At 43.7% G+C, this 27,057-nt stretch overlaps 1 protein-coding gene across 2 annotated transcripts in view; it reads left to right on the top strand.

The window, feature by feature from the left end:
* The first annotated feature begins 1,474 nt into the window (after window positions 1-1,474).
* NR5A2 (nuclear receptor subfamily 5 group A member 2) overlaps window positions 1,475-27,057 on the top strand; it is an 88,474-nt gene continuing 62,891 nt past the window's right edge. The window contains exons 1-5 of one of the 2 annotated variants that reach the window (XM_087731617.1): window positions 1,475-1,548; window positions 2,564-2,701; window positions 5,177-5,295; window positions 6,606-6,747; window positions 9,486-10,132. In XM_087731617.1, coding sequence (XP_087587743.1) covers window positions 2,620-2,701; window positions 5,177-5,295; window positions 6,606-6,747; window positions 9,486-10,132 — 990 coding nt within the window. In that variant the 5' untranslated portion in view covers window positions 1,475-1,548; window positions 2,564-2,619. Of the gene's footprint in view, window positions 1,549-2,340; window positions 2,702-5,176; window positions 5,296-6,605; window positions 6,748-9,485; window positions 10,133-27,057 lie in introns of those variants that run through there. The other variant, XM_087731618.1, reaches the window with a different exon arrangement.

Genomic DNA, 27,057 nt, shown 5'->3' with positions numbered 1-27,057 from the left:
AGGTCCGACGGTGCCCTGCCGATGTGCACTAAACTTCCCACGGTCTGCTGTAAATGCAGCCAGAGCGGTGCTCTGACACCGCTTCTCCTGCGGGGGAGGGCTGCGAGGAGGCGAAGCTCCTCTGCGAGCCGCCCCCGGGGTCCTCCGGCCGCCCGTCGGGCCAGCAGCAGGCTGAAGCGGCTCGACCGCAGGCTCGCAAGGCCGGAGAGCCGCGGACCCGCCGAACCGCGGGGACCCCCGGGCCGCAGCCCCGACCCCCTCCCGGCGGTCCCCCAGGGGAGCGGAGCGGAGCCGCCGCTGCGTTGCGGCCGCCGCCAGTGCTGAGGCGGCCGGGCTCAGCGCGGGGCGATGCTACACGGCGACGCCTGCGAGAGGGGTTGTTTGTAATTCATGTACCTGGGAACGATTTCCCGGGGGCGAGACGGGGCCTCAGCCCGAGCTACTTCTGCCTACAGACCAGGGCATTCCCTCGGGATGGTTTTCAGCCACCCCGCCTTCGCCATCGAGCTGGCCGCTCCCGCAGCTCGCCATGTTGCTGTGCCAAAACTTATTCGCAGGCGAGCTGCTAAACTGTGAAATTATAACTTGAGAAATAACGTGTTGATATAGATCAAGAGTTCTCCTGCTCGCCCTCCCGCCCGAAGGGGAATGGCGAAAAGGTGAGAATGGAAGGAGCCCAAAAGGTCTGAGCCTCTCTGCGCCTTGGGTCCATCCCCGAAATATCAAACCCTGCACAGAGAGGGAAAGAAAGAGACATTTTCTACTCCAGTGGTGCTGGTGTTGGGTTGGCTCGGGATCTGCGCTGAACTAAGCAAAGGTCTCTTCTTCCACTTACTGGATGCGAGAAGTTTAAACTGTCTAGGAAAGAGCATAGCCGAGTCCGCTCTGTGCACCGGCAGGGCTTGTCCCACCTCTGGTCACCTTGCGATCATCACGAGTATTTATAAGTCACAACAAGGGTCAGTTTCACAAACTCTGTCTCAACCGATGGGAAAAGCTATACCCTGCGCTGGAGACAGTTCCGCGCCTCGCTTGCAATCGGAAGCAATTTTCACCGCCAAATATTTTCAGCTCTTAATATACACAACGGAGATTAAAGTGTCAGAGGAGTACGGGCAGCCGAGCGCTCGGGCGGGGGGCTCGGATGCTTTCAGAGGTGCAAATATCGCTCATCCCACACCGCCAAACCTACGCGCCGCGGTGGGAGCGGCACGGAGCCCCTCGGACGCTCCCAGCCTGGAAGGGGCGGGAAGGGCAGCGGGGGTGGGCAGACCCCCGGCCCGGCCCGGCCCGGCCCGGCTGGCGGCTCGGCACCCCGCCGCCCCCGGGCCGCCCGGCTCTCGCCGCTGGGGCACCCGCTTGCGAGAAACGAGTTCTTCGGGACAACTTGGAAACGAGTGGCGCTTGCTGCACCGAGAGCCGGGGAAGGGAAGGCTCTTGCTCAAGCGATGGCTCTGCCAGGGCATTGGCTTTTGTGCAAACGATGCAACTGGCACGGACAGATTTCGCAAGAAGGTTAGGGGAGGGAGACCCAAAAAGCCAAAATAGGTACGGCGAGCTCAAGCGCGGCTCCCGCCCGCTTTTCTCAGGCTCCGGGGCTTCGCGGCGGCAACGTGGCCGCAAGGTTCTCCAAGCGCAGGGGTTACCACTGCTTACCCTCGCCCGCCCGGAGGGAAGGCGAGGGCCGGGGGTCCCGCAGCCGCAGCTGTCCGGGCGGGGGGACTGCCCAGCCGGCCCCAGGGGAGCTGGAGAGGGGCTCCCGCCGGCGAGGAGGCACAGCGCGGGAGGGAGGGCAGGCTCGGCGGGGCTGGGGGCCCGTCGGGCTCCGCCGGGGCGGGGTGGGGTGGCTGCAGCCCCGGCCCCCACCCCGCAGCCCGTTTTAACAAGCGGGCAGGGGGTGAGCGCGCCGGGCAAGCGTGTGCGCTCCTGTGCGTGTGTGCGGTGCGTGTGTGTGCGCGGGGGGTGTTGCTCACCCCGCCTCTGCCTTATTGGCTGCAAGGGCGGTGTCGGGGCCCCCCTTCGCCGGAGCCCCCGCGCCCTGCAGCCCCCGGGCTCCCGGAGCGCCTCCCCGCGGGCCCCGGGCTAGAGGTCCCGACTCGGCACCTCCGCACTTGTGGCGGGGGGAAGAGGGGGAGGAGGAGGAGGGAGGAAGGGAGGAGGGGGACGGGGGTGGGAACCCTGTCCAGCAGCACCAACGGCGGCAGAGCGCTCCTGTGCACTGTGTCGCTCCGCATGGATCGGGGCGCCGCGCTGCCGCCGCGCTGAGCCCCGGGCGGAGCTGCTGCGGGCTCCCGGGGTTCCTCCTTCCTCCCCGGCACCCCCCGGTCTTCCTCCTCCTCCTCTCCTCTCCGCCCCCGCCGCCTGCAGCCCGACTACCGCTCCGCGGCTCCCCCAGCCGCGGGCACCCGGCGGCGCTTCCCGGCGGCCGGGGCCGCTCCGTGCTCCTGCTGCGGCAGGGCAAGGGCTGGCGTGGAGCAGAGGGAGGGAAGAGGAGGAGGAGGAGGAAGAGGCAGCGGCCGCCGAGCGCCCCTTGCTCCAGCTAAATCTGTGCTGCCGTGTCCAGGTGCTGGTGTCGCGGACGGACACGGAGCCCCCTGCCCGGCCCGCAGCCGCCTTGTCATGCTGCCCAAAGTGGAGACGGAGGCCCTGGGACTCGCCCGGTCGAATGGGGAACAGGGGCAGATGCCGGAAAACATGCAAGGTAAGGGGGGAAAGGCACGGCGCTCCCCTCCGCGCACGCTCGGGCCCCCCTCGGCAAACCGCCCCTTCGTCCTGCCAAAAAAGTTTACGGCTACTGCCTGCGAGCTCCCCCGCCGCCGCCCGCTCCGCGCCCCGCCGAGCCCCTGCCTTCGCAGGCCAACTTCCAGCGTGGCTCGGGCGGGCACCGGGGGCCGGGGCACCAGTGCCGAGGCGACCGCCAAGGCCCCGGCCTGGAGGTGCAAACGCGGCCGGGGAACCGTCAAGCATCTGGCGGGCGGGAGCCTGCCCCGGGGTGCAGACGCCCCGTCGGTCACTGTCCGGGGACACCAGCCCCGCTGCAGATCCGGGGGATTTCGGTCTCGTCCCCGGTCCGCGCAAAACTGACTCGAAGTTTATGGCAGGGGAAGTTACGCGGGGAAGTCCTGCCGAGCACCCCGTGTGCCACACGCCGTCCCGAAACGGGACCCCGAGGGCTCTGCCCCGCGGGTGCGGCGCCCGCAGGCAGCGCGCAGGTGGCAGCGGCGGCGCTGCGAAACTCCGCAGCAGAGAGCCCCGACGCCGCGGCGGATTTGCGCCCTTGCGGGGGACCCGCGAAGGCAGCGGGATGCCCGAGCTGGGATGGCGCTGGAAATGCCTCTGTGGGGCGGGACGGGGCCGTTCCCGGTGCCCCGCTCGGGGCCGGAGCGCTGCGCGGAGGGAGGCGGCGGAGATCCCGTCCGAGGGCCGCCGCGGGGGGTTCGGCTCCCTGCCTCGGAGCCGGCAGCCCGGTACGCGGGCGCTGCCCGCCCCGCCCCGCCCCGCGCGCCCCTCCCGGGGCAGAAACTGCCGTCCCGATCGCTCTTTCGACATTATCCCCTCTCCTCCCGGGAGCCTGTTGGGAAGTAGGGGCGGGATGGGCCAGGGGCCTCGGAGGTGCTGGGGGCGGCCCGCCCGCCCCTTTCCTCGCCCGCGGAGGAGGCTCCGTGCCAGGGCACGGCGCTCGGAAAACCCCTGCTTTCCCACTTGGTTTTTCCTGCGAGGAGGGAACTTCGTCCCGGCGCCGGGCCCGGGAGCCGCGGCCGCAGAGGGGAGGGCCGGGCCCTCCTCCTCCTCCGCCTGCGGCCGCCCCCTGTCCGCCCCACGCCGCTGGCAGGCGGCGATCCCCGGCCGCGCCGAGGTTGCTCTGGAAAGGTTTTCCCGGCTTTGTGCCGGCGGGTTAATGCCCCCCGCGCTCCCCGGCAGCTCCCTTGCCCCGGCGGAGGGGCGCGCAGCTCCCGCGCTCCCAGCCGGGCGCCCGGGCCGGCGGCTTCGGGCGGGCTCTGACCGCCCCGGTGCCCCCGAACTGCGGCGGCCACGGGGTTACCGGCAAAGAGGCGACATCCTAAGCGGTGCCGCTGCGATGCCCGGCGCCTCTCGCCTTGCTCAGGAGCCCTCCGCTGCCGCTGTGCTTGCCGAGCAGATCGGAGGTTTAGCAGCAGGGAAGGGGAAGGAAACCGGCCCCGCGGTGAGCGACGAGGTTTCTTTTTGGCAATAACCAGTGCGGCTGACGGGGCTCTTTGTGGGGGGAGCCCGGCTCGAGTGACCGCGCTCTGTGCCTTCCTTCGGCGTGTTTTACCCCCCTCGCCCCCCTCCTGACGGCCGGCTCCTCCCCGCCTTTTCCCCGAGCGCCAGAAACTTCAGGCGGCCCCGCAGGTTTCCCGCCAGCCCCCCGGTACCGGGGGGCGCCGGCTGGGCAGACCCCGACCTCACCCCCCGGGGACGGCGGTCCCGCACCGCTGTCCCTCCGCCGACCCGCGGGGAGCCGCGCCGACGGGGGCTAAAAGCGTCTCCCCCGCGGCCGCGGGCTGCGAAACCCGGGGGCTGCGGGCGTCCAGCGCTCAGCCCTTCGGCCGGGGCGGGCGGGGAGAGGGAGCGGGGCGGAGGGGCGGCCGTCACCCCCAGACAGCCAGCGCGGGGGGCGCGGAGGACGTCGTTGTAAGCTGATTTTGCAAGTAAGTAACTTGCATTTAACGCGGCGCAAAAGTGCTGGGTCTGTAAGACACAAGTTGAGGCTAAGTAAATATTTGCAGGCTGATGTTGAAAGAAAACTTTAAAGGAAACGAACCGAGTTACTTTAAATACACAAGTGACACTTAATCTTTTCATTCTGCTTTTTTAAAGCTTGCCCCTGCTCGTTTTCAGTTTTAAATGAATTAATTTAGTTTGTGATTTCATAAACTAAGGACTAGGTTAAGGGCACTCTGTAAATATAAATATTTAGAACATGAAACCGAGGAGCTGATGGGCTTTGTTCCACTTGCTAAGTATCATGCAGATTTGCTGTTGATGAAAAGTTGCATGTCTCACTGCAAGCTCTATTTTTAAAAATAAAACCTCCCCCCCCCCCCCCCCCCAAATTTGCAGTGTTGTGAGCTTTTTCTCTGGATGAGAACAGTTGCAGAAAATTTGAGTTATTAATGTAAATTCTAATTGAATATGCTATTTCTCCTTTCCCCAGTGTCTCAGTTTAAAATGGTGAATTACTCTTACGATGAAGACCTTGAGGAACTGTGTCCAGTCTGTGGAGATAAAGTGTCTGGGTACCATTATGGACTTCTCACCTGTGAAAGCTGCAAGGTTCTGTACTAATTACTTCATACAAACACAAGTACAGCAAAAAAAAGTTTCAAATATAAGCAGAAAAAATGATAATTAAGGAAAACAGATGTGTAATACTGTGGTATATTTCTGATATATTTCTTGTTACATTCATGTGAAAAAATTAACCCCCAAAAAGCTTTAGGATTTAGAAGTCTCTTGGAGACATCTCATCTGCACAAATGGAAACAACTTAGACTGTTTTGCATTGCAGTTTTATCGTTGCTTTTAAGTATTTTGCAGTTGTGAAGCGATGTAGTTCTAGAACGACTTTTATTCCTAACTGTCCTAAATATTGATTTTAGTTGATTTATATACATTCAGAGTATTTCTGTTCCTGGAGGATAAAGTAGGAAAAGTATCCTCGATACAGATCAGCTTTGCAAAATCTAATGCAGCTTTCTTAAGATTTTTTCATCCTTCAATATTATGATGTAAATTTCCATGACTATAATGACCATGCACTTTTTTCATACAAACTATAACTGTCAGAGCTCACTTGACACACAAAGTCAAGTAACTAATGTATGATTTGGTTTAGATCATTCATTAATTTTGAGAATAAAATATTTGTAAATGCAACTTATCATATTGGAAGATAAATGTATCTGCATGCTTCTACTTAAACCCTATCCTAAAGGGTTTAAACTCTGATGAATTTATGACGTCAAATTTGTCATGTAAAATTTTTTTAAAGTTCTTTACGGTTATTTAAGTAATGCACTGTAAAGGAAACTCCTTTGCCAGAACAATGCAATTTAAAATATTTAGTTGCATGGAAAAATTAACTTAGCACATTATGTTTTCATTAAAAAATAATCAATGAGAAATGAACGACAAGCACTTATTATGCCTCTAGCATGCACCACTGGGATGTAGAGTAGCCAGAGGTACTCTGTATTTCTGTTATCTTTGCAACAGTGTCCCTACTTATTTCATGTAAAACTACTTAAAAGGAGGACTTTAATAATTTTGCAATGATTAAAGAATACAAAGGGAACTGGTCAGCCTCACTATTTCTGCTACCACTTGTTAGGGGCACAGGAGACTATAGCCAGTCTTACCAAGCTTTGACGTAAGTACATAAAACATAGCACTAACACAAGAAAACTACTCTGGAGTCTGGTGGTTTTCTCCTGGGTACATCTCACTGTAATTTAAAATAAATTATGTAACTTCATAAGTGCTTGAGTGGTGTCTGAAAAACATGTTAGAATGATTTCCATAAAATAAAATGCTGAAACACGCTGTTCAAGCAAAACGGGCTAACTTTTGTATCTATCATACAGGGATTCTTTAAGCGAACAGTCCAGAATAACAAAAGGTACACATGTATAGAAAATCAGAATTGCCAGATTGACAAAACACAGAGAAAGCGATGCCCTTACTGTCGATTTCAAAAATGTCTAAGTGTTGGAATGAAATTGGAAGGTAAGAGCTATAGTATTGCTGATATTGTCAACTATACCATAGATTAATTTTGAAAATAATAGGATTAGATATGTTATTGCATGCTATTTTTTTAAAAAAAAAAAAGCTACCTATTTATTGTAGTTTTGAAATTATCGTAAAAGGTGACTTTGTATGCTCAATTAAATTGTTGCCTTAAAAAAAAATCTAATGAGTAAATGGTAAATCACTAACAACTAGCCAAAACCATAATCCATTTTTTCATATATGTATGTAATTTGATGTTTCAGTATTTTAGAGTTTGTGAATGAATGGATCAAGATAGAATAGTTTTGCAGCTCTTTAAAAAGACTTAATTTAGATTAACCATAAAATATGTAAGAAGTGTGTCCAGATTAGAAAAAAAATCATTGCTATGGAGAGTGATCTGATTTTATTTATATTTTACCTAGGGCTGGGTTTTTTTATATATATTCTTCTGACAATAAGGCAGAAAACAGAGAAACAGATAAAGTAAGGGTTTTTCTCACACCGACTTGCCTTTGACATTAAGGAACCAAAATAATCTCTAAAGTTGTGTGCTATATTTTTGTGATGCTATATCTGAGATACTATTATGAATGAAAGAGAATAAGGCATTTTGAAGTATAGTTTTTGACTTCATTTCACTTTCTCATGTATGGAGAAAAATGAAAAGTGTACAATACCCTTTGAGATAACCAAATGCAAAATTATGATCGACTCGAATTTGAGAATCATACACAGTTCACTCTAACTTTGATATATAAAATATTAAAGTTCAGATTTCACAGAAAATGACATTTCTGCTTGACCAAGGACAAGCTCCTAAATTCCTTATTCTTACAATTGTACTGAAATGGCATTCACCCTAGATGCTTAACCAGGAAAAATCAGGCCAAGGAGGGAAACCATAAACCATTAAGGGAACCATAAAGGATAAGACCCAATCACCTGAGTCTGGCGAAGGAAAGCTGTTGATATAACTGAAGATAAACAGAAAAATCAGCCTCCTGCAGTTTGATGGATTCGATGTTATTCTGTTTGCCCACAAGACTGAGCTAGCACTGACACACTGCACTAAACGTCCTGAATCACTGCGTGTTCTTCCAAATTCAAATAGTACAATAACAGGGCATTTGGAATCCTTTTCTCATTGTTGACATTAAGAATAAGGATAAAATATATTTATCTACTCCTACTTTTAACTCCTCTCAATTGTTGACAATGATACAAGACCAAATTTTGTCTTCTGTGGTTACATGCAGTTCACCTTAATTTCTATAGGAGTTATACAAAAGCATTTGCTGACCCAATTTGGCTCACAGTTTTTAATTGTAAAATACCTGGGAGGGTACTATGCATACAGATTTAAAGTTAATTACACTTACCAGCATGGTGATTTAATTATTTTAATTTCCTGCATTTTGCTCAAAATCAACATTCAACAGCAATATTAGCAGCAGCATTTTTACTACAAATTTACTACAAATTTAAGCCTGTAGTTTTAAAGATACTCTAGAAAATGTACTTTAGCTTCCTTATCCACACATTCCTACAACTTATTTTCCTTTGCTTAGAAAATTGGAAGAACACGTGCTTCCATAATTGTAAATAGTTGTGACATTTATATATGTATTTCCCTGATAGCGAGATATATAGCCTTAAAGTCTAGTTCATGAATTAACATGGACCAAAAATAATCATTAAACGTTAAAGTCCTTATGATAATGTACAGTATTATGCGTATCTAGCATTCATAATAAATTTTTAATGTTCTACTAATCCCTAAGATAAAAAGCTCAAGAACTTAACCTCCAGCAATCTCAGCAGTCTCAACATGTCACCAGGCTGTCAAAGGTTCCTCTTTCAATCTAATTGCCGTTGGGCAAGGTGGGCTTGGTGAGAGCTCCTCACTAGTCCATTACATATATACCATGGTGATAGACACTGCTGTGACAGAGACCACCAGTATGACTCCCAAGGCAGCTGTTGAGGTGGATTTGTTTTAATTATTTCTAATTCCAGAGATACTACAAGCCAGAACAGTGTCAATAGTTTCTGTTTCACTTCCACCTTCTGTGTGGAAGGCAGCAAGCTGACAGCTTTTTCTCTGCACATTCCAACTGCAGCTAAACATTTCTGTAGAGCTGTTCAGCTAACTAGCAATCTCAAAGTTTTACACAAACCTGAACAGAATCATCAAAAGGAAATATTTCCTTTTTGCCAAGAAAAACGTATGCCCCTTTGTGACTACTGAACATTTCGCAATTTACGTTTCAGATGTTTTGCTGCGGTGGAAGGCAGTAATGGAATGATTATAATGAGACAATGTGGTCCACTGGATACGTCTCAGACAAATTCTGGACATCAGCCCTTGTTTCTTAATGACATAGTAGCTTGACATAAAACCAAATATACATTGAGATCTCCACATGATCCCATAGCAGGTGTGAAATTCCTGTAGCCAACCATTGTGTTTGTCCCTGTGTCCTAATCAATGTAAAGAGAAGTCCTTCTATGTTAGTAATAGATGCATGTGATGTTTAAATGACCAGAAAAAAAGTGACATTTGTTAAGTCAAAATAAATCTTTTTCTTTAGGAACAAAAGTGCTACTTTGAATTTGGAAAAAAAAAAAAGTTACATTTTTACATATCTGCTCTGTCCTAATGTATGTTTCATTAAAGAATGTTGATTCCAAGCTTTAATTACTATTTACTTTGCCGTCTCCCCTGACAGCTGTGCGAGCTGACCGAATGCGTGGCGGTCGAAACAAGTTTGGACCAATGTACAAGAGAGACAGGGCATTGAAGCAGCAGAAGAAAGCTCTTATCCGAGCAAATGGACTTAAACTGGAAGCCATGACTCAGGTGATCCAAGCAATGCCGACTGACCTGACAATATCCTCTGCAATCCAGAACATCCACTCTGCCTCCAAAGGCCTACCTCTGAACCATACTGCCTTGCCTCCTACAGACTATGACAGAAGTCCCTTTGTAACCTCTCCAATTAGTATGACAATGCCGCCCCATGGCAGCTTGCAAGGTTACCAAACCTATGGCCATTTTCCAAGCCGTGCTATCAAGTCCGAGTACCCTGACCCTTACACTAGTTCACCAGAGTCAATAATGGGCTACTCATACATGGATAGTTATCAAACAAGCTCACCAGCAAGTATTCCACATCTCATATTGGAACTCCTGAAATGTGAGCCAGATGAGCCACAAGTCCAAGCTAAGATCATGGCATATCTGCAACAAGAGCAAGCCAACAGAAGCAAACACGAGAAGCTCAACACATTTGGGCTTATGTGTAAAATGGCTGACCAAACCCTCTTCTCCATCGTTGAGTGGGCTAGGAGTAGCATCTTTTTTAGAGAACTTAAGGTAGGTAACAATCTTACATTATATTATCATTCAATCAAGGAAAAAAAATTGTTACAATGTTGTACTTCAAGCAAGAAAGTATGGTTTATCTTTTCTTTTTTTTTTTTTTTTTTCCCCCAAGCATCCCATTCTTAATTTATTTGGCTTGAAGTAGGCAGACTATTATGAGGAGCAACTTGTAGCTGTCTTCCACCTGAGCCTGTAATTAGCTGTAGCAAAGAGATTCAAGTTTCAGTCCAGCTCTTCTGTAATTTACTATTTATCACAACTGTTATTAACCTCCATAGAGCCTCGCATAAATTTTACTCCTTCCCCGTCAGTATTGCTCACTGTCTGGCTTGTATGCAGAGTTATGCAGTTGTATGCACGCCTGTTACACCATTCTACATTCATTTATGTAATTATTTTATTACCTCGTTTAACATATGGGGGAATGCCATTTCTCTCCATCTCCTTACACTCTTTGTATAAGTCCACATTTGGAATATTCACTTTCTCACTGGGATATTATTTTGTGCATTCTCATGTATGTAGTTAACACATGAAGGCTGAATCCTAAGCAGGGTATACACAGAACAGAAAGCAAGGAGGAAGAAGTAGTCCTTAAGGACTCCTTCTGGTTCTCATCACCACTGATACATGGGGGATTCCTTTAATCTAGGCTGCCTACAATGACCTTTAGGCTCTTAATTTTGTTGGATCACCCAATAAATCCTCATGCACAGCTCTCTGGTGGCCAGAAATTCCCCCATTTACATTTCTTGGACTTTTTGTTAATGTAATTTTGTGGTCTGTTGTGGTCAGCTCTGACATTTTAAGCCAGAAATTTGGGATCAGACAATAGAGATAAACTACAGTTTTTAACCACTCTCTTGATACAGAAATTAGCTCTGGTATGAATAAAAGACCTTCTGTCTCAGAAAATCCTCAAGATGATGAACTCAAATCACATCTGAATTTCCCTATTATATTGCTAGTTACTGAATCTCTGTCTGCTACACAGAGATGTTTTTGCCACAACCATTTGCTGCTGAAATCTGTAAAGTTTTGCGACCGTCCATAATTTCTTGCTGACTGCTGTCAAGCTAAGGGAAAATAATACAATATCCAAATACAACAATTACTGTAGAAGTTCACTGAGAATTGAATCTACATGAATCAAGAGCAGAGAAGGGAGATCCCATTAAAAAGCTGCAGTCAGGATCCTTGCCACAACAGTATGTCTGTCATAACCATCATGATGCAGACACATGAAATAAAGCCCGATTGCAAGAAAAGCAAGCTGTATATGTTGCATACACAACTCCAGCTTCTCTCCAGTTTTTCAAGAGGATGGTTGCAGGAACCATTAAAAACTCAGTCTATATAAAGAGAAAGAAGGGAGCAAGTTTACTCAGAGGGGAAAAAGAAAATGGATTAAAGAGAGGAAAAGACTGTCACATCTTTGTTTGCTAAGTTGTTCACAACATTATTGTAAGCTATACGCCATGCTACCCGTTTTAAATAATTTAAAAATTAAAATGTCAAATAAACTTTTCCAATAATCTATGTCCTAAATATCAGGGACCAGATCTTTCTACCCACACACGGGGGAGTAGTTTAGTCTGGAGTAGTCATGTTAAAAATCACTGAGACTTGCGGAACAAGATACTCTTCAGTGTAAGAATTTTTAAGTTATGTTCTGCCTTAAAATTCCAGTTATGATTGAAATGAGAATATGGAAAGATATTCAAGCAACATTTACTTTTTATGGTTCCATGGCTTAATCTATAGGCAGAATTTATAAGCATTCAACATGGTATACTGTGAATTGTTTTAGAGATGGTCTTCACCTCCAACCTCAGCCTGGGTGATATTCTTCAATCAACATATATTTACTAGTATGGACACAAAAGATGCAGAAATTTGTTTCATGAAAATGCTGACCAACTTCTTCTGGCTCTGGACGTATACGTATGCTACCATGTACATACAGACATCTGGAAATACATATATTCCAGAAATTCACTACATATAGCCTTTGGCTAGTGAACTGACTTTCACACATTTTAACTGACTTTCACACATTTTTAGAAGGCATTGGTTTCATCTTAGTATTTGTACCCTTTACATCTTAGAAACTTAGAGTTCAGATAGTTTCATACCTTCTGGCATATCCAGATTTTTTTTTTTTTAATTGGACAAGATCAACTAAACTGCACAGCATTCCAGAACAATAACACCACACTTGGATATCCACCCACATCCAATATTTAGGCACCAGATTACATATAATGCTAAGAACTTCAAGTTTCTCAACTTCATAAAAGTGAGCTGCTCAAAACATGTTTAGGTCAGACTCTACTTTGTTAACAGCACCAGGTAACACCATCTCTCTTTGCAGCTGAGAGGAGAGCATCAGAATTAAACAAAGGGTTTTCAAACCTTTCCTGAACACAGCTCTCTCCTATCCATCCATGGTTTCAGTTCCTTCTGATCAAGGTAGCAAAAGCAGCTATTTCAGGTTGCTCCACGCAACAAGAATACCTGTGGGGGTGGGAAAAAAAAAAAACACCTAAGGATATGGCAGAGAGATTTTAAATACAGAAGGAAGGGAAAAGGCAATTGTAATAAAGATGCAACTAGATTTTCAGAACAGCTGAATTTGTTCCCTAACTATACACGGCTGAGATGTATCTATTTGCTTGAGAATATGTTTTCCTATTATTCCTACTTGTCTAAACTTAGCAACTGAATTTTGAGATGTCTTTCAGATAAGACAGATGCATTAGCAGATCTCTGGGACTAAAATTTTAAATTACTCAAACAGTCGTAAAAAAGTACAAATGTGGTTTGTATGAAATTCATCACGATTTTGTCATGATAAGTGATGCCTTGCACAACTGGCTGTGAGTTACTAAACAGCATGTTTGCAATTCTTTACTGTATCCTTAATTCTAAATTTAGTCTTACTCATTTGTCTCTTCAATTCATATAAAAGGGAAAACGTTTTCTTCTCTGCTACACCTAGAGATTTGTAGCTAGCAGAGTTCAGGAGGGACTGAAAAGGAGGAGGACATGATAGAAGAAATGCTGTCCCAGTCCATCAGTGGTTTAAGCCACATTTACCCTAGAGATAATAACAAAAAAACACCAGTGAACTACAGTTTCTAAGTTTTCTCTGTTTCTTTCCATTAGGCTGAAAATCAGTTGGTTTTTCTTTTTTTTTAGAGATCTGAAGTGATAACAAAAGTTTTAAAACTTTATTTCATGAAGCATTTATCAGCTTATGCTTATCACAATCTTCTCACTTGTTGCTCACAAATTGTCAACACCTCTTTTGGAATGTGTTATACACGTAAGCATATAAAAGGTAAAGATATTGACTGGGTGGAACTACCTACAGCACGCACCACATTTGACAGAATTTGACCTGTGTATGAATTTAAGTACGTAATTTAAGGCTAATGCTCATACTTGCTAAGAAGCAGATCCTCCCATCTTCATGCTGGATATCAGAAATTAATGGAAATATTAATGAAGCAAACTAGCCAGGAATAGTAATAATGTTAGAGTACGATCCAAAGCAGCCAGTGGCAACCCAGTAACTTTGAATTTAACACCTGCTAAAATCTCAAACATACCTATCTGTCTTGTGAAGTCAGAATAGTTCTTAATTAGCAATTACATAATAAATTCTGGGGTTTGATATCACATATTACTTGCGTAGTCGTAGTGAGAAATGTTTCTGTATAGTTTTTTATACACAGACGAAATAAGAATACAGAGGTAACCTCCGAGACGACTCATGACGATACTAATAGTAATAGTAAAGAAGGCCTTTGTTTGCTATTCTGGAGTTGTTGAAAGCTCAGTAAATATAGAAGCAAGATATATCCATCTTATCCTCAGCTAAGAAAACTCAGGAATGCCCTGGGGATGCTAGATTTGTAGCCAGCTGTCTTAGCCAGGTGAAAGGTCTTTGTACAAAGCTAAAAAGAAAATATTGCAAGAGTTTCTAGAGTCCAAAGGTTACCTGGCCCCAAGAAAGGATGCAGACAGTTCCACTGGACTGGTCTTTCCTCATCAACCCACATCAGGGAAAATTCAACAACTGCTTCCAAAGCTAAGTACTCCTGAACCCATAAAACAAAGTAGTCTCTACTTGGAGCAGGAAGAAAACAGGACCTGCACTGTAGAACAGTCTTCAAGATACTTTCTCCTGGCTGACGATCAGAAAATTAACTAAATGTTGGTAGTTACAAAAAAGGCACTAAAGGACTTGTGACTCACAAAAAATATTACCTTGACTGGTAATTATTTGGCTATTTTAGTGAGGATGTCATAGGTCAAAGTACTATGTGAGCACAAACCCATTTAGTGAATGATTGCAGGAAGAGCCGTTGTACTTCATGTTAAAGAAGCTCATCCTAGAACTATTCACTGAGTTTGCAAATTTAGACCATTCATTGATGTCAGACTGTATCAGTTCTGGGACAGATTTCTTGCTATAAGTTTGTCCATGCTTACACTAGCTGCCAATGTGACCTTGAAAGAAACAATGGTTTAAGCACGTATCTCAAAAGGACCCTATCTATAGAACTTCTACTGTACCTGGTAATGCAGAATTTTTTTTTGGCAGCTAATAAGTGAACAGAGGCTTAGTTTTGTATTACATATTCCCCATAAGCACAACTATATTAGCAGATTTTCAAATTATTTCTTAAAGCAGTGCAAACTTAGTGTGAACAGGATTAACAGAACTCCTGGAGTCTCTTATTTTTTTCTGTAAAATTTATTTAGATAGATACAGTAATATAATAATACATTAGCTTTAATTTCAAATTTCAGTCTCTATGTAATTAAGTGTCAAGAAATGCATAGAAAATAAGGAATTACAGTATAGAAATCCAATTATTAAACTCAATTAACACAGAATAGGAAGAAAGTTTTGGCCTTTTTTTTTTTTTTTTTGATAAAAATATCAGCAGTGGAATACCTTAAAAGTTTTTCTTCAGGCTGATGAAAGGTTGATATATTATTTAGACTTAAGTAATCAAAGGCAATTTGATAACTTAAAGTGCTTTTGGACTTTGTAGTATGCGTTTATCAGGACAGGAAATGTAACTAACATAGCTGATGAAATAAAACTTCTGCAGTGTTCTTTCACTCAGGAGAGCTGCCAGAAACTGAGGTCCAGGACTTCCCTTAATATCAGTAATCAGATTAGTTAATATGTTGTCATGTGTAGCTGTTTATTTTTAGTCAGGCCTTAGCGTATCTGGATCTGAAAAAATATTTCTCAAATATTTTAAAAATGTCAGGGAAAGGGAAAAGTATTTCTCTTACACAGCCAAATAATTCTTTGTTTTAGAATCATTAATTTAATTTCACAAACAGTAAAATCATTGCTACAGAAAGAAGCCTTAGCAGGGAAACCAGGGCTTAATGAAGTATGGCATTATACCTGCCACCTAGCTGAACCTGGTAGGGGAACACTCTGTTAGAAGTTAACTTCAGGATCTTCTTCTGGCTCTCCTCTGACTAGATGCTGTATTTCAGCATGTGGGCATGTCATTTTGCAGCCTTTCTAAACAGTTTGTTCAGTGCTAAGCCTCTGGCACTTTTCCTAGGGGTAAGAAGAAAAATGACATTCTCCTATGCCCATTCATGTCGGAGCTGTATACTTTAGTTTCACTGTGCCATATGATGTTATCACCTCTGATAGCAGGAGACTGAGTTCGGTCACTCTAGATTTAGCCATTTTTCCATCTACTACCCGATGTTCAGCACCATGCTGAGACTAAGAACCATGCTCCATGTAGGTGTTTTTTTGAAAGACTGACACTTCTACACTTGAGTGGATCTGCAGTCACCCATTCACTGTAGCAAACTTACTCAGGTTCCCATGAATAGCCATGATGCAATGAAACAATGTTTTGTTACTTATTATTAGAGAAAATCTGAGCAAGTAACAATTCCAAAAGCTCTTCAGTCCATCCTAATGCTAGTGACAAGCAGAGATATAATAGGCTGTAGTATGGACATGGGGAATTATACATCTACAGCCACTCCCGCCACACAGCCTGAAGCAGACACTGCAGCCTTGATGGGAGGGAAGAACCACACTTGTGTGTTCACCTGTGAGTTGGCGGCATTTGCTACACAAAACAGAAGTTTAACATTACAGTTTAATTTTTTCCTTCAAAGTGTAAGTTTCCAAATTAAGTTTGACAATTGTCAGCGGTGACAGTAGAAAGATTACTTGGGTGCATTACCAAACGTATATCACATTGCTGTAGGGCAAGATGACAAAAAATAGTGCTCTTTAGATCTTGCATGCTGTGGCTAGTCCAAAGTGATATTAAACTGAATTCTAATAATGACCGCTGCACTGGCTAAGAAACTGAACAGTGAACGCTCAGCCATGTTAACATAATCTACTCTATTTCCAGACTACTATTTTAACTGTTATTTTCTGCTGTGAGGATTTGCTCTTTTTACCAAATGATGAAGAGCGCTTTGCACATTAAAAATTAAACAATTCCAATCTCTTGGAAAATCATAGCTATGTTTCCTGGTTTTGCTTAAGAAAGTCACAGTTTTATTGGTAGAATGATAGATCTTCACTTGCAAAGAACTCCATTTTTTGCAAGTTTCTTCTACAAAAAAGCCATTTTTCCCCTTGCAAATTATGATATTTCTTACAACCAGGCAGTAAATCTTACTACAGGAAGAGAACTTGTTTCATTCAGATCCAGAGTTTTTGTATGATACCTGTATCATTCAGATCCACCACTTGTGTACAATACCTGTATGATATTTCTGTTGGATAGGATGGTTCCCAGTTACAGTGAAAGTTTGCCTCTATAAATCTATCAAGGCTGTTCAAATTTAAGGATGTTCTTCTGTTAACCTGTAGCCTTTAGGATCACCTACAGTAAGGATGAAATCACAGTAAGGATGAAATCCTAGCAATACTGAAGTCACTTACAGGGTTCTTATCAGCCCTGCTGAAGCTCTATAATATAAATGGATGTTATTCTATACTTTCATATGTAGAGGTAAGCTGCTCCAGATGGGAAGGGATGATCATCTTTGTATGTACAGCACTGTGGAGTCAATAGCTCACATAATCCCCTCAGCTCTAGGGCTGAAAAATGCTGACAAATGACAAGAAAAGCAGAGGACAGCGTGATTTATGAAAAAAGACTGAGAGACCCTAATATTCATAGCTTGACGAAGCAACGAATACAGCCACATGGAAGCACAACAACTGAACAAAACAGAGACCTTGGAGAGCGAGGAACTGTGTTCTACCTGTAGTAGCACCAATAAGATGCTTTTTCCAACATTCAGTCATCAGACTCATTATTGGAGAGAAGGCCTAAAGCTGAGAGCTTTCAAATCGTGCTGTAAATTGTAAGATCACTCAGAACAGGTTGGATGCACTATACAGCTATATAGGCACAGACACGTACTAGAGGACTTAAGTCTTTTCCATTTCCAGTTTTAAAATTATTATACAGTGAAGTTTCAAATATAGGGAGTAAAATCAAGAGATGTACTGCACTTAAACATCTGTCTGGTATCTCTCTACTTCCAAACTTTGGCCAGTATGCATTAACAAGTAGATTTTCAGACTTCTAAAACAGAACAACTCATCTATTGTCAGGGAAGCATGTCATTTTATGCTAGCCAAAAACTTAGCCATAGATTTATTTTTTTTTTTCATCATGCATTGAAACTATCATGGTTTGCTCTATTTCATAGCCTCAAGTTACAAGAATACTTACAAAAGGAAGCAAAGAAAAATTTCATGTGCTGGAAATAAAATCCAGTTGCTTATTCCCCCCACAAGCCAAAATGCAAAAATAGCAACCTCAAGAAAGGGCAAGTTTTACTACAAGAGGAAATAATAATTCAAAAATTAGTTTAAACCTGAGTGCAATTCAAGAAATATCCAAATGAATGACAAACATCTGGTTTGAACTCCATTACAGCCAATGTGAAGACAGTGGCAACGTCCAAAATCTGGTACTCTACTAAAGAGTGCAGCACAGATCTTTTAGTAAAGTAATATATAAAGTAGTATTTAATCCCTCCCACTTTTCCCACACCTGGCTGGAAAGAGCAGTTAAAAACAAACTGAAATGTAACATCACTATCTTTAGGACAGCCTTTAACTGTTTTCTGATTTTCTTTTTTTCTAACAAGAAATCTTTTAATTATCAAGTTCCATTTCAACTCTGAATAAAAAGCACAGTTTTATTCAGAGTTAATGCTGACTAAATCACAACACACTGTCTTGCCACATGATAAAATTGATTTGAAACCTTTGCTCGCCACGTGCCGCAGCCCCCACCACCTCAGCCTGACTGAGGGGCACGGGCCTGCTGCCCCCATGCCCAAACCAGGGCAGGCCTCAGGAGTGCCAGCAGGACTGGCCCACCCCACCACCCTCACGAGCCCCAGGGACAAGGTATGATTTGAAGGGACGAGGCAGTGAGGGAGCCTTACTTGTGAGGCAGCCTAAGAAGGGCCAAAACCTTGGCTGAAGCTTAAATGGTGCTGTGGGTGGGGGCCAGGTGGGGCCGTTAGGCCCTGCAGGTGCCCTCAGGTGCCCATCAGGAAGAGGAGCTGTGCCCTGCACAGGACATCAGCAAATAACTCTGGGAGCAAACCCTAAAAAAGCAGCTAACTCAAGGGCCATGGCTCTGTCTCTCTCACACATTCCTTCTCCCTGACCTGAGTACTGACTCTTTGCTGTGTAAAAGCGGTACAGGCGGGCAGCCTGAGGTGCCGCACGAGGCTGGACACTGTCCCCTGGGCAGCCAGTCTGCTGCCCACCTTTCTGCACCTGCATGGCGCTCAAACCTCGCTGCAGAGCAGGGCGAGGTGTGCATCGGGGTCGGCGCCCAACCCTGGGCTCCAGACATGTACGACCTGCGCGGGAGCAGGGCTGAGGGGCTCTAGCAGCCCACCTGGGAAGGGGCCACCCCCTTCCCCGTGTCGCCATTAGGAGTGGGCTGCAACGGGCTGCTCTGCCCTTCACTGGTCCCACTTGGCAGCACTGCTTGGGTGTAAAACAGAGATACGTACGCAGGCATCAAGACACCAGCGCACTGAACGGGCCATAGCTGCTTGGGTTTGTCCTCCGCAGAGGTGCAGTGCCCTTACTTCTGCCTGTGCGTGCCTGAGTGGATGGTAGCTACCAGGGAAGGAGAAATGGTCTCTGCTGAAAGGCGAACCGCCAGTTAGTCTCATGCTTTGCTTTAAGATTTTCCCAAATTCAACTGCTTTCAGTGGACTTGAAAGACATGCATCAGAGTTTTACCTAAAATGTTCTTTACTTGCTGTTTTGAAACAGGGACTGAAAGTTGTTGCTATTGGCATCACTACAGGCACGTTTCTAGAGCAACCAGAGAAGAAATAAAAGGGCAGATTTAAGAAGGAATTAATGAAAACTAAGAAAGAGATAAAGTACACTGCTGGTGGGAAAGTGAAGCTATAATTTTAGGTGGACATCCTCAATGTCTTTTTTCCACTTCTGTAACTGGTAGAAGTTCAGTTATAGGTGGTTAGGTAAACATCGGGGAAGTCTGAGCAAACAAATATTTAACACCGTGTCTTGGAAACACCCCAGTCATTAAAGCAACCGTTACAGACAAAAAAAGGTATGATAAATTAGTAAAATAAGATACCAAATAATCATATTGTGGTGAAAAAAAGAAATTTCATTTTGTCTAATTCTGGAATCATCTGTCATACCCATCAGTTGGAGAGGGAAACAAACTAAAATCTGTTTTCAGAAATTCAGAATTAGAAAAATGCTTTTTACATCTAAATACAGCTCTTGCATTTGTTGAAAGAAAAGTTACTTTGATATTTGTTGCTAAATAAAATCTTGGATCAAGTAAATTTAATTTAAAAAATTAGTTAAGGCAACAATAAACACAGGAAATATACATGAATAAAGTGTTCTAAAAGTCAGGCAACTCTTTTAAGACTATAAATATCACCTAAGCAAGGCCACTATAATTAGCAAAGGGTGAACAAAAGAAGACATCCAGAAATAGATGGGGAGGGGGGAGGTTAGGAGGGTGAAATGTCTTGGTTAACCTTATTCAAGTGTTCTTTCCATAGCATAGGAAATGGTTCCAGCTAGCTCATGAGTTCTGTTGGTATTAACTGATTTTTTAAAACGACATTTCCACGTTGTCTGTATGCCAAGGAAATTCTTTTACTGGCATGTTTGCTGAATACAGGAAACATCGCCCTGACTAAGTGACACTGGATGTGACGAAGAATTGTATCTTTATTCTGGTGTTCCAGTCAGCACCGTCTCTTTGTTTCATCTGGATACCTTTTGGTATTTATTGGGGAATACTTACTGCAGTCTCGCAATTTGTCCTGAGTAATGAGCAAACACGGTGACTGGTGGTGCTGAGTCATAATCCCTCACCACTCGAGAAGCAGCTTGCTGTAGCCCTCGTGCACCAGCTGCTTATTTAGTCTGAGGGCTAATCCAGCACTTCAGGGGAGGTAGAGACAAGACTATCTAGTCATCCCCTAATCTACTTCATCCCTCTTCAAGGTATGGGGAGAAAAGAGTAACAGGGTGCTGGGAACCATGCTCATCTCCATACTATGGCCAGAATTCCCTGTACAAGGAAATAAATGTGTACCTACAACTGCTTAGTCTCCTAAATAGAGAGCTGAACAAGTCAGTCTTGCATATAGTAATTTTCAGTGTAAGTCAGGTTGTGCTTATGGGCCCAGTCTTGTGTTCCTTATCAGAAGAAAACTTTACTGAAGCCAATGAGAATTTTGTCCAAATAAGAAGTGCAAGTTAAGATCTTGAATACTGTATTTCCAGTTTCACCCACAGCATCTGCCAGTTTCCTGTTTTCTTCTGTAAAGCTGCCTGTGTCAAGTTTTTACATTTCATTTGCTACGTGTTCTTTCTAAATGTCCTTTTGTTATTTATTTCCTTTTCTTTTCCTTTCCTCTCTCTTTCTTGGCAATAGTATTAGTACCACAGCCACTACATAGGAGGCAGTAACTACAGTTATTTGTGGCTCTGGGCTCCACTGACCTATCCCACAGAGATCTTCAACAACAGTCAGTGTGTTTCAGTCCCAACCCCTTAAAGTCCTTGTGCACCCTTTTGGGAAAAGGTGGAAATCTTTGAGAAGAAGGTTCAGAGAGGGTGGGTCAGACAGGCCAGCAGTCTCCTTTCCATCTTGCTACTCCTGGAACTCAGTAAAAATCACAATAAAACCAGAAAGATAGTTAATCCAAACTATTAACTTTCCTTCAGGTAACAGCAAAAACGTGTAGGGAGAATAACAGGCAACAATTGCCCAAAGTCTCTGGTTCTACTTCCATTTGTCTGTGCAGTAGTTTTAGGGCATAACAACCCTGATGTTAGAAAGAATTGTGGGAGATAGTAAGGATGTAGTAGACAGGCTGCTGGGAGGCACAAGACTAAATTAGGTGGTGGTGCACATTGTCTAGTGTGCAAGTGGAAGCCAAGACTAACGTGTAGCTCATACCCAGGTCGCTATGGTATAAAACAGTTTCAGCTTCTTTTGTAACCACTCCACAATCACTGATGTTCCATCTATCTACATATGGAGAGAAGAGAGGGAGATAGAAAGCAAGCTACTCACAAACAAGTACTATAGGAATATTGTTTGGGTTGGTACATATTACACTCATAATAAGCAAGATCAGCCAATTTTCTGCATTTGAGGCTGAGACCTATAATCTCCTAACAGCATTTTGAATATTGGCCATATTGCTAAGAGCCTACCCAGACTTTCTAGTCTTTGAGAAATCTAAAATCGCTATAAGGAGTAGCATCAAAAAAACATCTTTCTAATGCAGGACTTGGAAAACAATTGTCCTTGTTTATAATACAGTGAATAAGCAACAAAAATATTAACAACAGCAACAATAATAACAACTTTAAGTAGAAATAAACACATGGCAATTACTTTACTTTGTTTTGGACCTGTCATTCACAAGATAGGTTCTTATTCTGCAAGTGTGGTCAAGGACAATGCTCTCTCCTGACTAGGAATGAACTTTCAGGGGAAGTGTTCCCAGTAGAAAGAGTTAGACCTCAAAGTCAGTGTTTACATGACTAGCTCATTTGGTAACGCTGAACAGCATTTATTTTTAATTTGCATGCCTCTCCTTTAAGGCATAGCCTTCTCCTCCTGACTTCAGTGGGAGCTCCACATGTTTTGCCTTTGATTCCCCTGCATGCTGACAACACTAATTAGCATTAATAGGAGTTTCAGTGGAGTTTCTCCCTCTTTCTCTGTAAAAGAGGATAGTTTTCAGTAGTTTATCCCAGCACGGGCTGGTGTATGTACAGATCAGGAGTTGGAGCTTTATCAAACTGGCACATGGTGCCTATCAAGAATGTATCTTCATTTCTTCTCTGTCCCTGCCAAAGCGGAACTTTACCTTTTTCTCCAGGCTGAATAACAAATGGTGGCATAACTATGAGAAAAATGACATTGATAATTCTAACAAACTCCCCTCAATTTTGAAAAGATTTCTTACTATTGTCTTTGCATTTTTTACCAGTAATAATTTTAGCTAGTTAACACAGCCTTTCTCTATAAGTTGCTATCATAGTAACTTGGTGCTTTAAATATGAGTTAGAAAAGATCAGTTCTGTCTTCAAGACTGACATTCTATAGGGCTAGATCCTGCAACACATACTAAACCTCAGCCTGCTCTTCCCTATAGAAACTGCTTTGGATTTCGGAGATATTTTGTGTAGGGACACAATACTACATATTGAGCAAGACCGTGAGAATCTGATCCTTTTTTGCAGTGCCACTGGTTTTATTAAAAACAAACACCGCCCCCCCCCCCCCAAACTCTTGCCATCAAACCTTGCATCTTGAAAACAGAAATACTGTTCTATTTTGAGATTTTAATCTCAGACTTGCATACCTGCATGTACTGACAGACACAATAAACAGGAGTTGCTTTTCTCCTTCTTCATAAGGACTATCGCATATGGCTTTCTGTGCTAACATAACCCTCTTTCCAATATTTCAAAAGACACAGAACTTCCCAGCATGATGATAAAGTTTTCCTGTGTTCCAATAATAAAAGTTGAATGTACCAGTAATTTCCAGTTCCTCTGTGGTCGGGCAGCCTGTGAAGACTAACTCAGAAGTACCCAACCTGCAATATCAGTGTGGGAGTCGGAAACAGATGTTCACCGGACAATACAATTTGTTGTCACTGTCGATACTATATGGCACTTTTCCCAACAGAAATTGTCTGTAGCTGTAAAAGAATTTAAGGAATGATTCATGCCCCAAATTATTATTATTTTTAAATGTTAAATATTCTTTGTTGTCTTTTGTTTTAAATGACTGAATCAGAGAGGCATAAGCACTCAAAAATACAATTAACTGGACTCGTAGCGCCTGTGTAGTATGTCAACCAATTAATTTAAGGCTTTGTCCTCAAGACAAGACATTATGTTATATTGAAACCAAGAGTTAAATTCTCTTCTTTAGAATCAGGGTGCAGTAATCTTTAATCTTATAAAATATATGATGTTCAGTAGCTATTTACACAAAAAGCACAGGGTGGGAGGTAAATGGGACAAATCATTTCATATGTATCTGAGTGTGTATTTATAAATATTATGATTTATTATATTCATATAATAGTATTTTTATACATATAATAACATTTTTAAGTAGTTTATTTATGTCTTGGAAATTCTAATAGGTCATTTGGGCATTCAAAACTGATCAAACACTTAAATGAGCAAAATCCTCTGTTAGAGTAGTATATGATGCCTAGCCTTGATTTCCAAATTTCATTAATATTAAAAAAGCTGATGCACTAGATCATACTTACTGTAAAGGGAAATGGATTGGGCTAGGTGCTTTTTAAATTAAATATTTATTTTTTTCAGGGATACATCAAATATATTAAAAAAAAAAAAAAGGATGCAGAAAGCCTAAGTGAAATCAGGCCTAAATACGAATTCATATATTCAGTAGGAGTGTCAAAGAGAGCTAAAGATCTGACTGCCAGAACTCTTGGATATATCACCTATGTTTTACATGAAAAGGTAACAGTCTACGTATTTTCAAAAATGAAGACATCTGGGATCTGAATTGGAGTTCACTGAAACCAGTGACAAAACTCGCATGTAGCTGCTGACTGTTGTAGCTCTGGCAGGCTTTATTTAGAGATATCAAAAAGAGGAGAAGGTGTGTGTAATCACAGGGCCCGAACAAGAGCAAAAGATTTTAGCACTCTAAAATCAAACAACCGTCTTATTTTTACAAATGCATGTGGTAACACTTCACAGTAATCTTTTTGTAATATTAATTTTGCATTTACTGTGTTTACCATTTCAGTGTTCTGCAACAGAATCATTTAATGCTCTATGTCAGGCTTTAATCAATGGAAAATATGAAATGATTTTCAGCTGTGCATTTCTTTATAACTACTGCATGATTTAGCCTCAAGTCCTATCCATAGTTCAACTTTTTTATGCTTTTAGATTTAGTGAATTTAGATATATTTCCATAGCGAAACACTACAACTTCAGATGATTTTGGGTAAGAGCTTGAACTCTGTGCAAAATTTTCAAAGTCAGCATGTGATAAGACAGAATGAAATTAGCTGATGAGATAATGTTTAGCACACTTGTAAGCAGTGTGTGTGTCTGCATATGTGTATTTTTATATACATTCATGGGTTAAACTGAGTTTTTCATCAACTAGGTGTTGGCAAGTGCCAAAGTGATTTAGGATTAGAATGGGATTTAGGCTGATCTAGCTACAGTTGTATTTCTCATCTCATCATCATGCCAGGGATACTGTGACAGTTGTGGGATTTTTTTTTTTATAATTTATGAAATAGACAAAATTAAATGTTCATACCAGACATACCGTTAGGTTACAGGGAATGAAAGAGAAACACTGCATTAGGCCTTATTCTTTTGTCTGCACCCAGCAGAGAAGTCCTGAATGTACAAAACAGCTGGGAAACTTCCTATGTAGCACACAGCTTGAAAAATGAACTCAAGATTTTAAAAAAAAAAATCAATCTGATTAGGCTTTATTTCAAATTACTGTTATTTTGGTTCTGTAGTATATGTCTGTAAAGTATGAATCAGTACTGATGCATGTTATCTGGGTGCATTACATCATTTTCAATACTAACTCTACTCTCATTTTAACCGTCATGACAGTTGAATCCCAGTAAACGTTTTAGACTTTGAAGACTTCTCATTGCAATACCAGAAACAGTACGTGCTCATACAAATTTTTAGTATTACTTAGTGTTTCAAGTATTACTGGGTTAAACCAGACCTGTTTGCAAAAGCGACTATTCTACCATTTTCAATGATACTGATTTTCATGTGTTAATTTTTAATCTGCTGAATGACATTTTGCTGTCCTTGTCAATTTAATTATCTTTTTTGAAAAAGAGAGGCTTCAGGAGGAGGCAAATTTTGACATTCCGGTTACAGGAAAGATTTCCAAAGTGATGAGAGAAAAATTGATTACTGAAATTAGCAGGAGCGCGGCCTGACCGCTAGCAAGTGGAGAGAGCAGTATTCGGAAGAGAGGAAACCCTCGGCCACCGCGTAGCGCGGCTGTGTACACCAGAGTTAGTTAGAGTGCCCTGAATCTCATCTTTTGATCTCGGGCGATATTTTTCTCTGTTATGTCACAGAGGTCACCTGGCTCATGTGTGACAAACTGCCTGCATAAGTCACAGTGCCAGTGGCAGAGATTTGTAACCATGTCCCTGGTCCATTGCCTTTGAATTATTTCGCAGGCCCTCTGCTTTACATTTACACTCTGTCGGAAGATGAACAGGGGAAGGGAGTAAAATCAAGGGCAGGGTCTCATCCTGAAGGACAAGGGGAAACAGGTGGAAGGTTAATGGCCCTGGAGCGTATCCACAAGCCTCTCAGGCTTGATATATGGGCCTCAGGCCTAAAACGGGCATTGGCTTTCAAAGATATATTATTTCATTTGAGGAGAGACATTCTGGAGTTCCTGCATTTGTCTGCTGATAGATGATCCTCTGTCCACAATTGGTTATGGCGTGTGAGTTTTCCTTGGGCCTGCTCCCGTACATAAAAATTTTGCTGAGCTCTCCAACCTTTCGCATGCCTGTGAGAATGGGACGTGTGCGGGCCTTTTGGCAGGCGGCTGGATTTTTGTTGCTGCTATTTTCGTAGTTCCTTTTGAAGCGCCAGGCAAGTGGGGGATGAAAGGCGCTTCTGTTCATTCATACGCGGCTGGGCAGGGGTGGCCTCGCGGGGATGAAAATGGGGGAGAAGAAGATGTCAGGGATCCCTTATGCATACGTGTGTCTGCAGCCCCGGCAGAAGTCGCTTCAGCTAATCCCGTATTTTTTACGTGCCTGCAGAAAGACAAAAACGGGGAAGTCATTTACATAATTTTTATGACCCCTCTTCTATTATTGTATTTTGGCTTTGTTAGGGTTTTCACATGTGCTCCAGCTCGTGGGAAAAACCAAAAATAGTGACTCTGTATCTTAAGATTACATTTATTGGGGCCCTCTCCAGAACAGTTAACTCAGGCACCTCGTAAAAATGAGACGCTACTGCCCACATCTTAGCAAAGCGCCAGAGGACCCAGAGCCAAATCATGCTTTCGCATGCATTAAAAATCTCTAATGGGCTTAAATGAGTAGGGTTAGATACAGAGGTCTAATTCTCCTACGTGTGATAGGAGTGTACTGCAGGCAGGGCGGAGCGTTGGCAGGATCTGGCCCCTGCTCCATCTGTTGTGCCCGGCTCGAGGAGGCACCTAGGCATGCACGGAGGAGCCTGGTGGCAAAGGCCTCAGTTTAGAGAGGGAGCAAGTCCTGGATTCGCTGCCACACTGGCATTCCCACAGCATCTT

The sequence above is a fragment of the Nipponia nippon genome, unplaced genomic scaffold (assembly GCF_047370975.1).
Source record: "Nipponia nippon isolate SJK-2023a ecotype South Korea unplaced genomic scaffold, ASM4737097v1 scaffold_5, whole genome shotgun sequence".
NCBI lineage: Eukaryota > Metazoa > Chordata > Aves > Pelecaniformes > Threskiornithidae > Nipponia > Nipponia nippon.
Note: the sequence above shows the minus strand (reverse complement) of the source record. Positions and strands in the feature narration are given on the sequence as shown.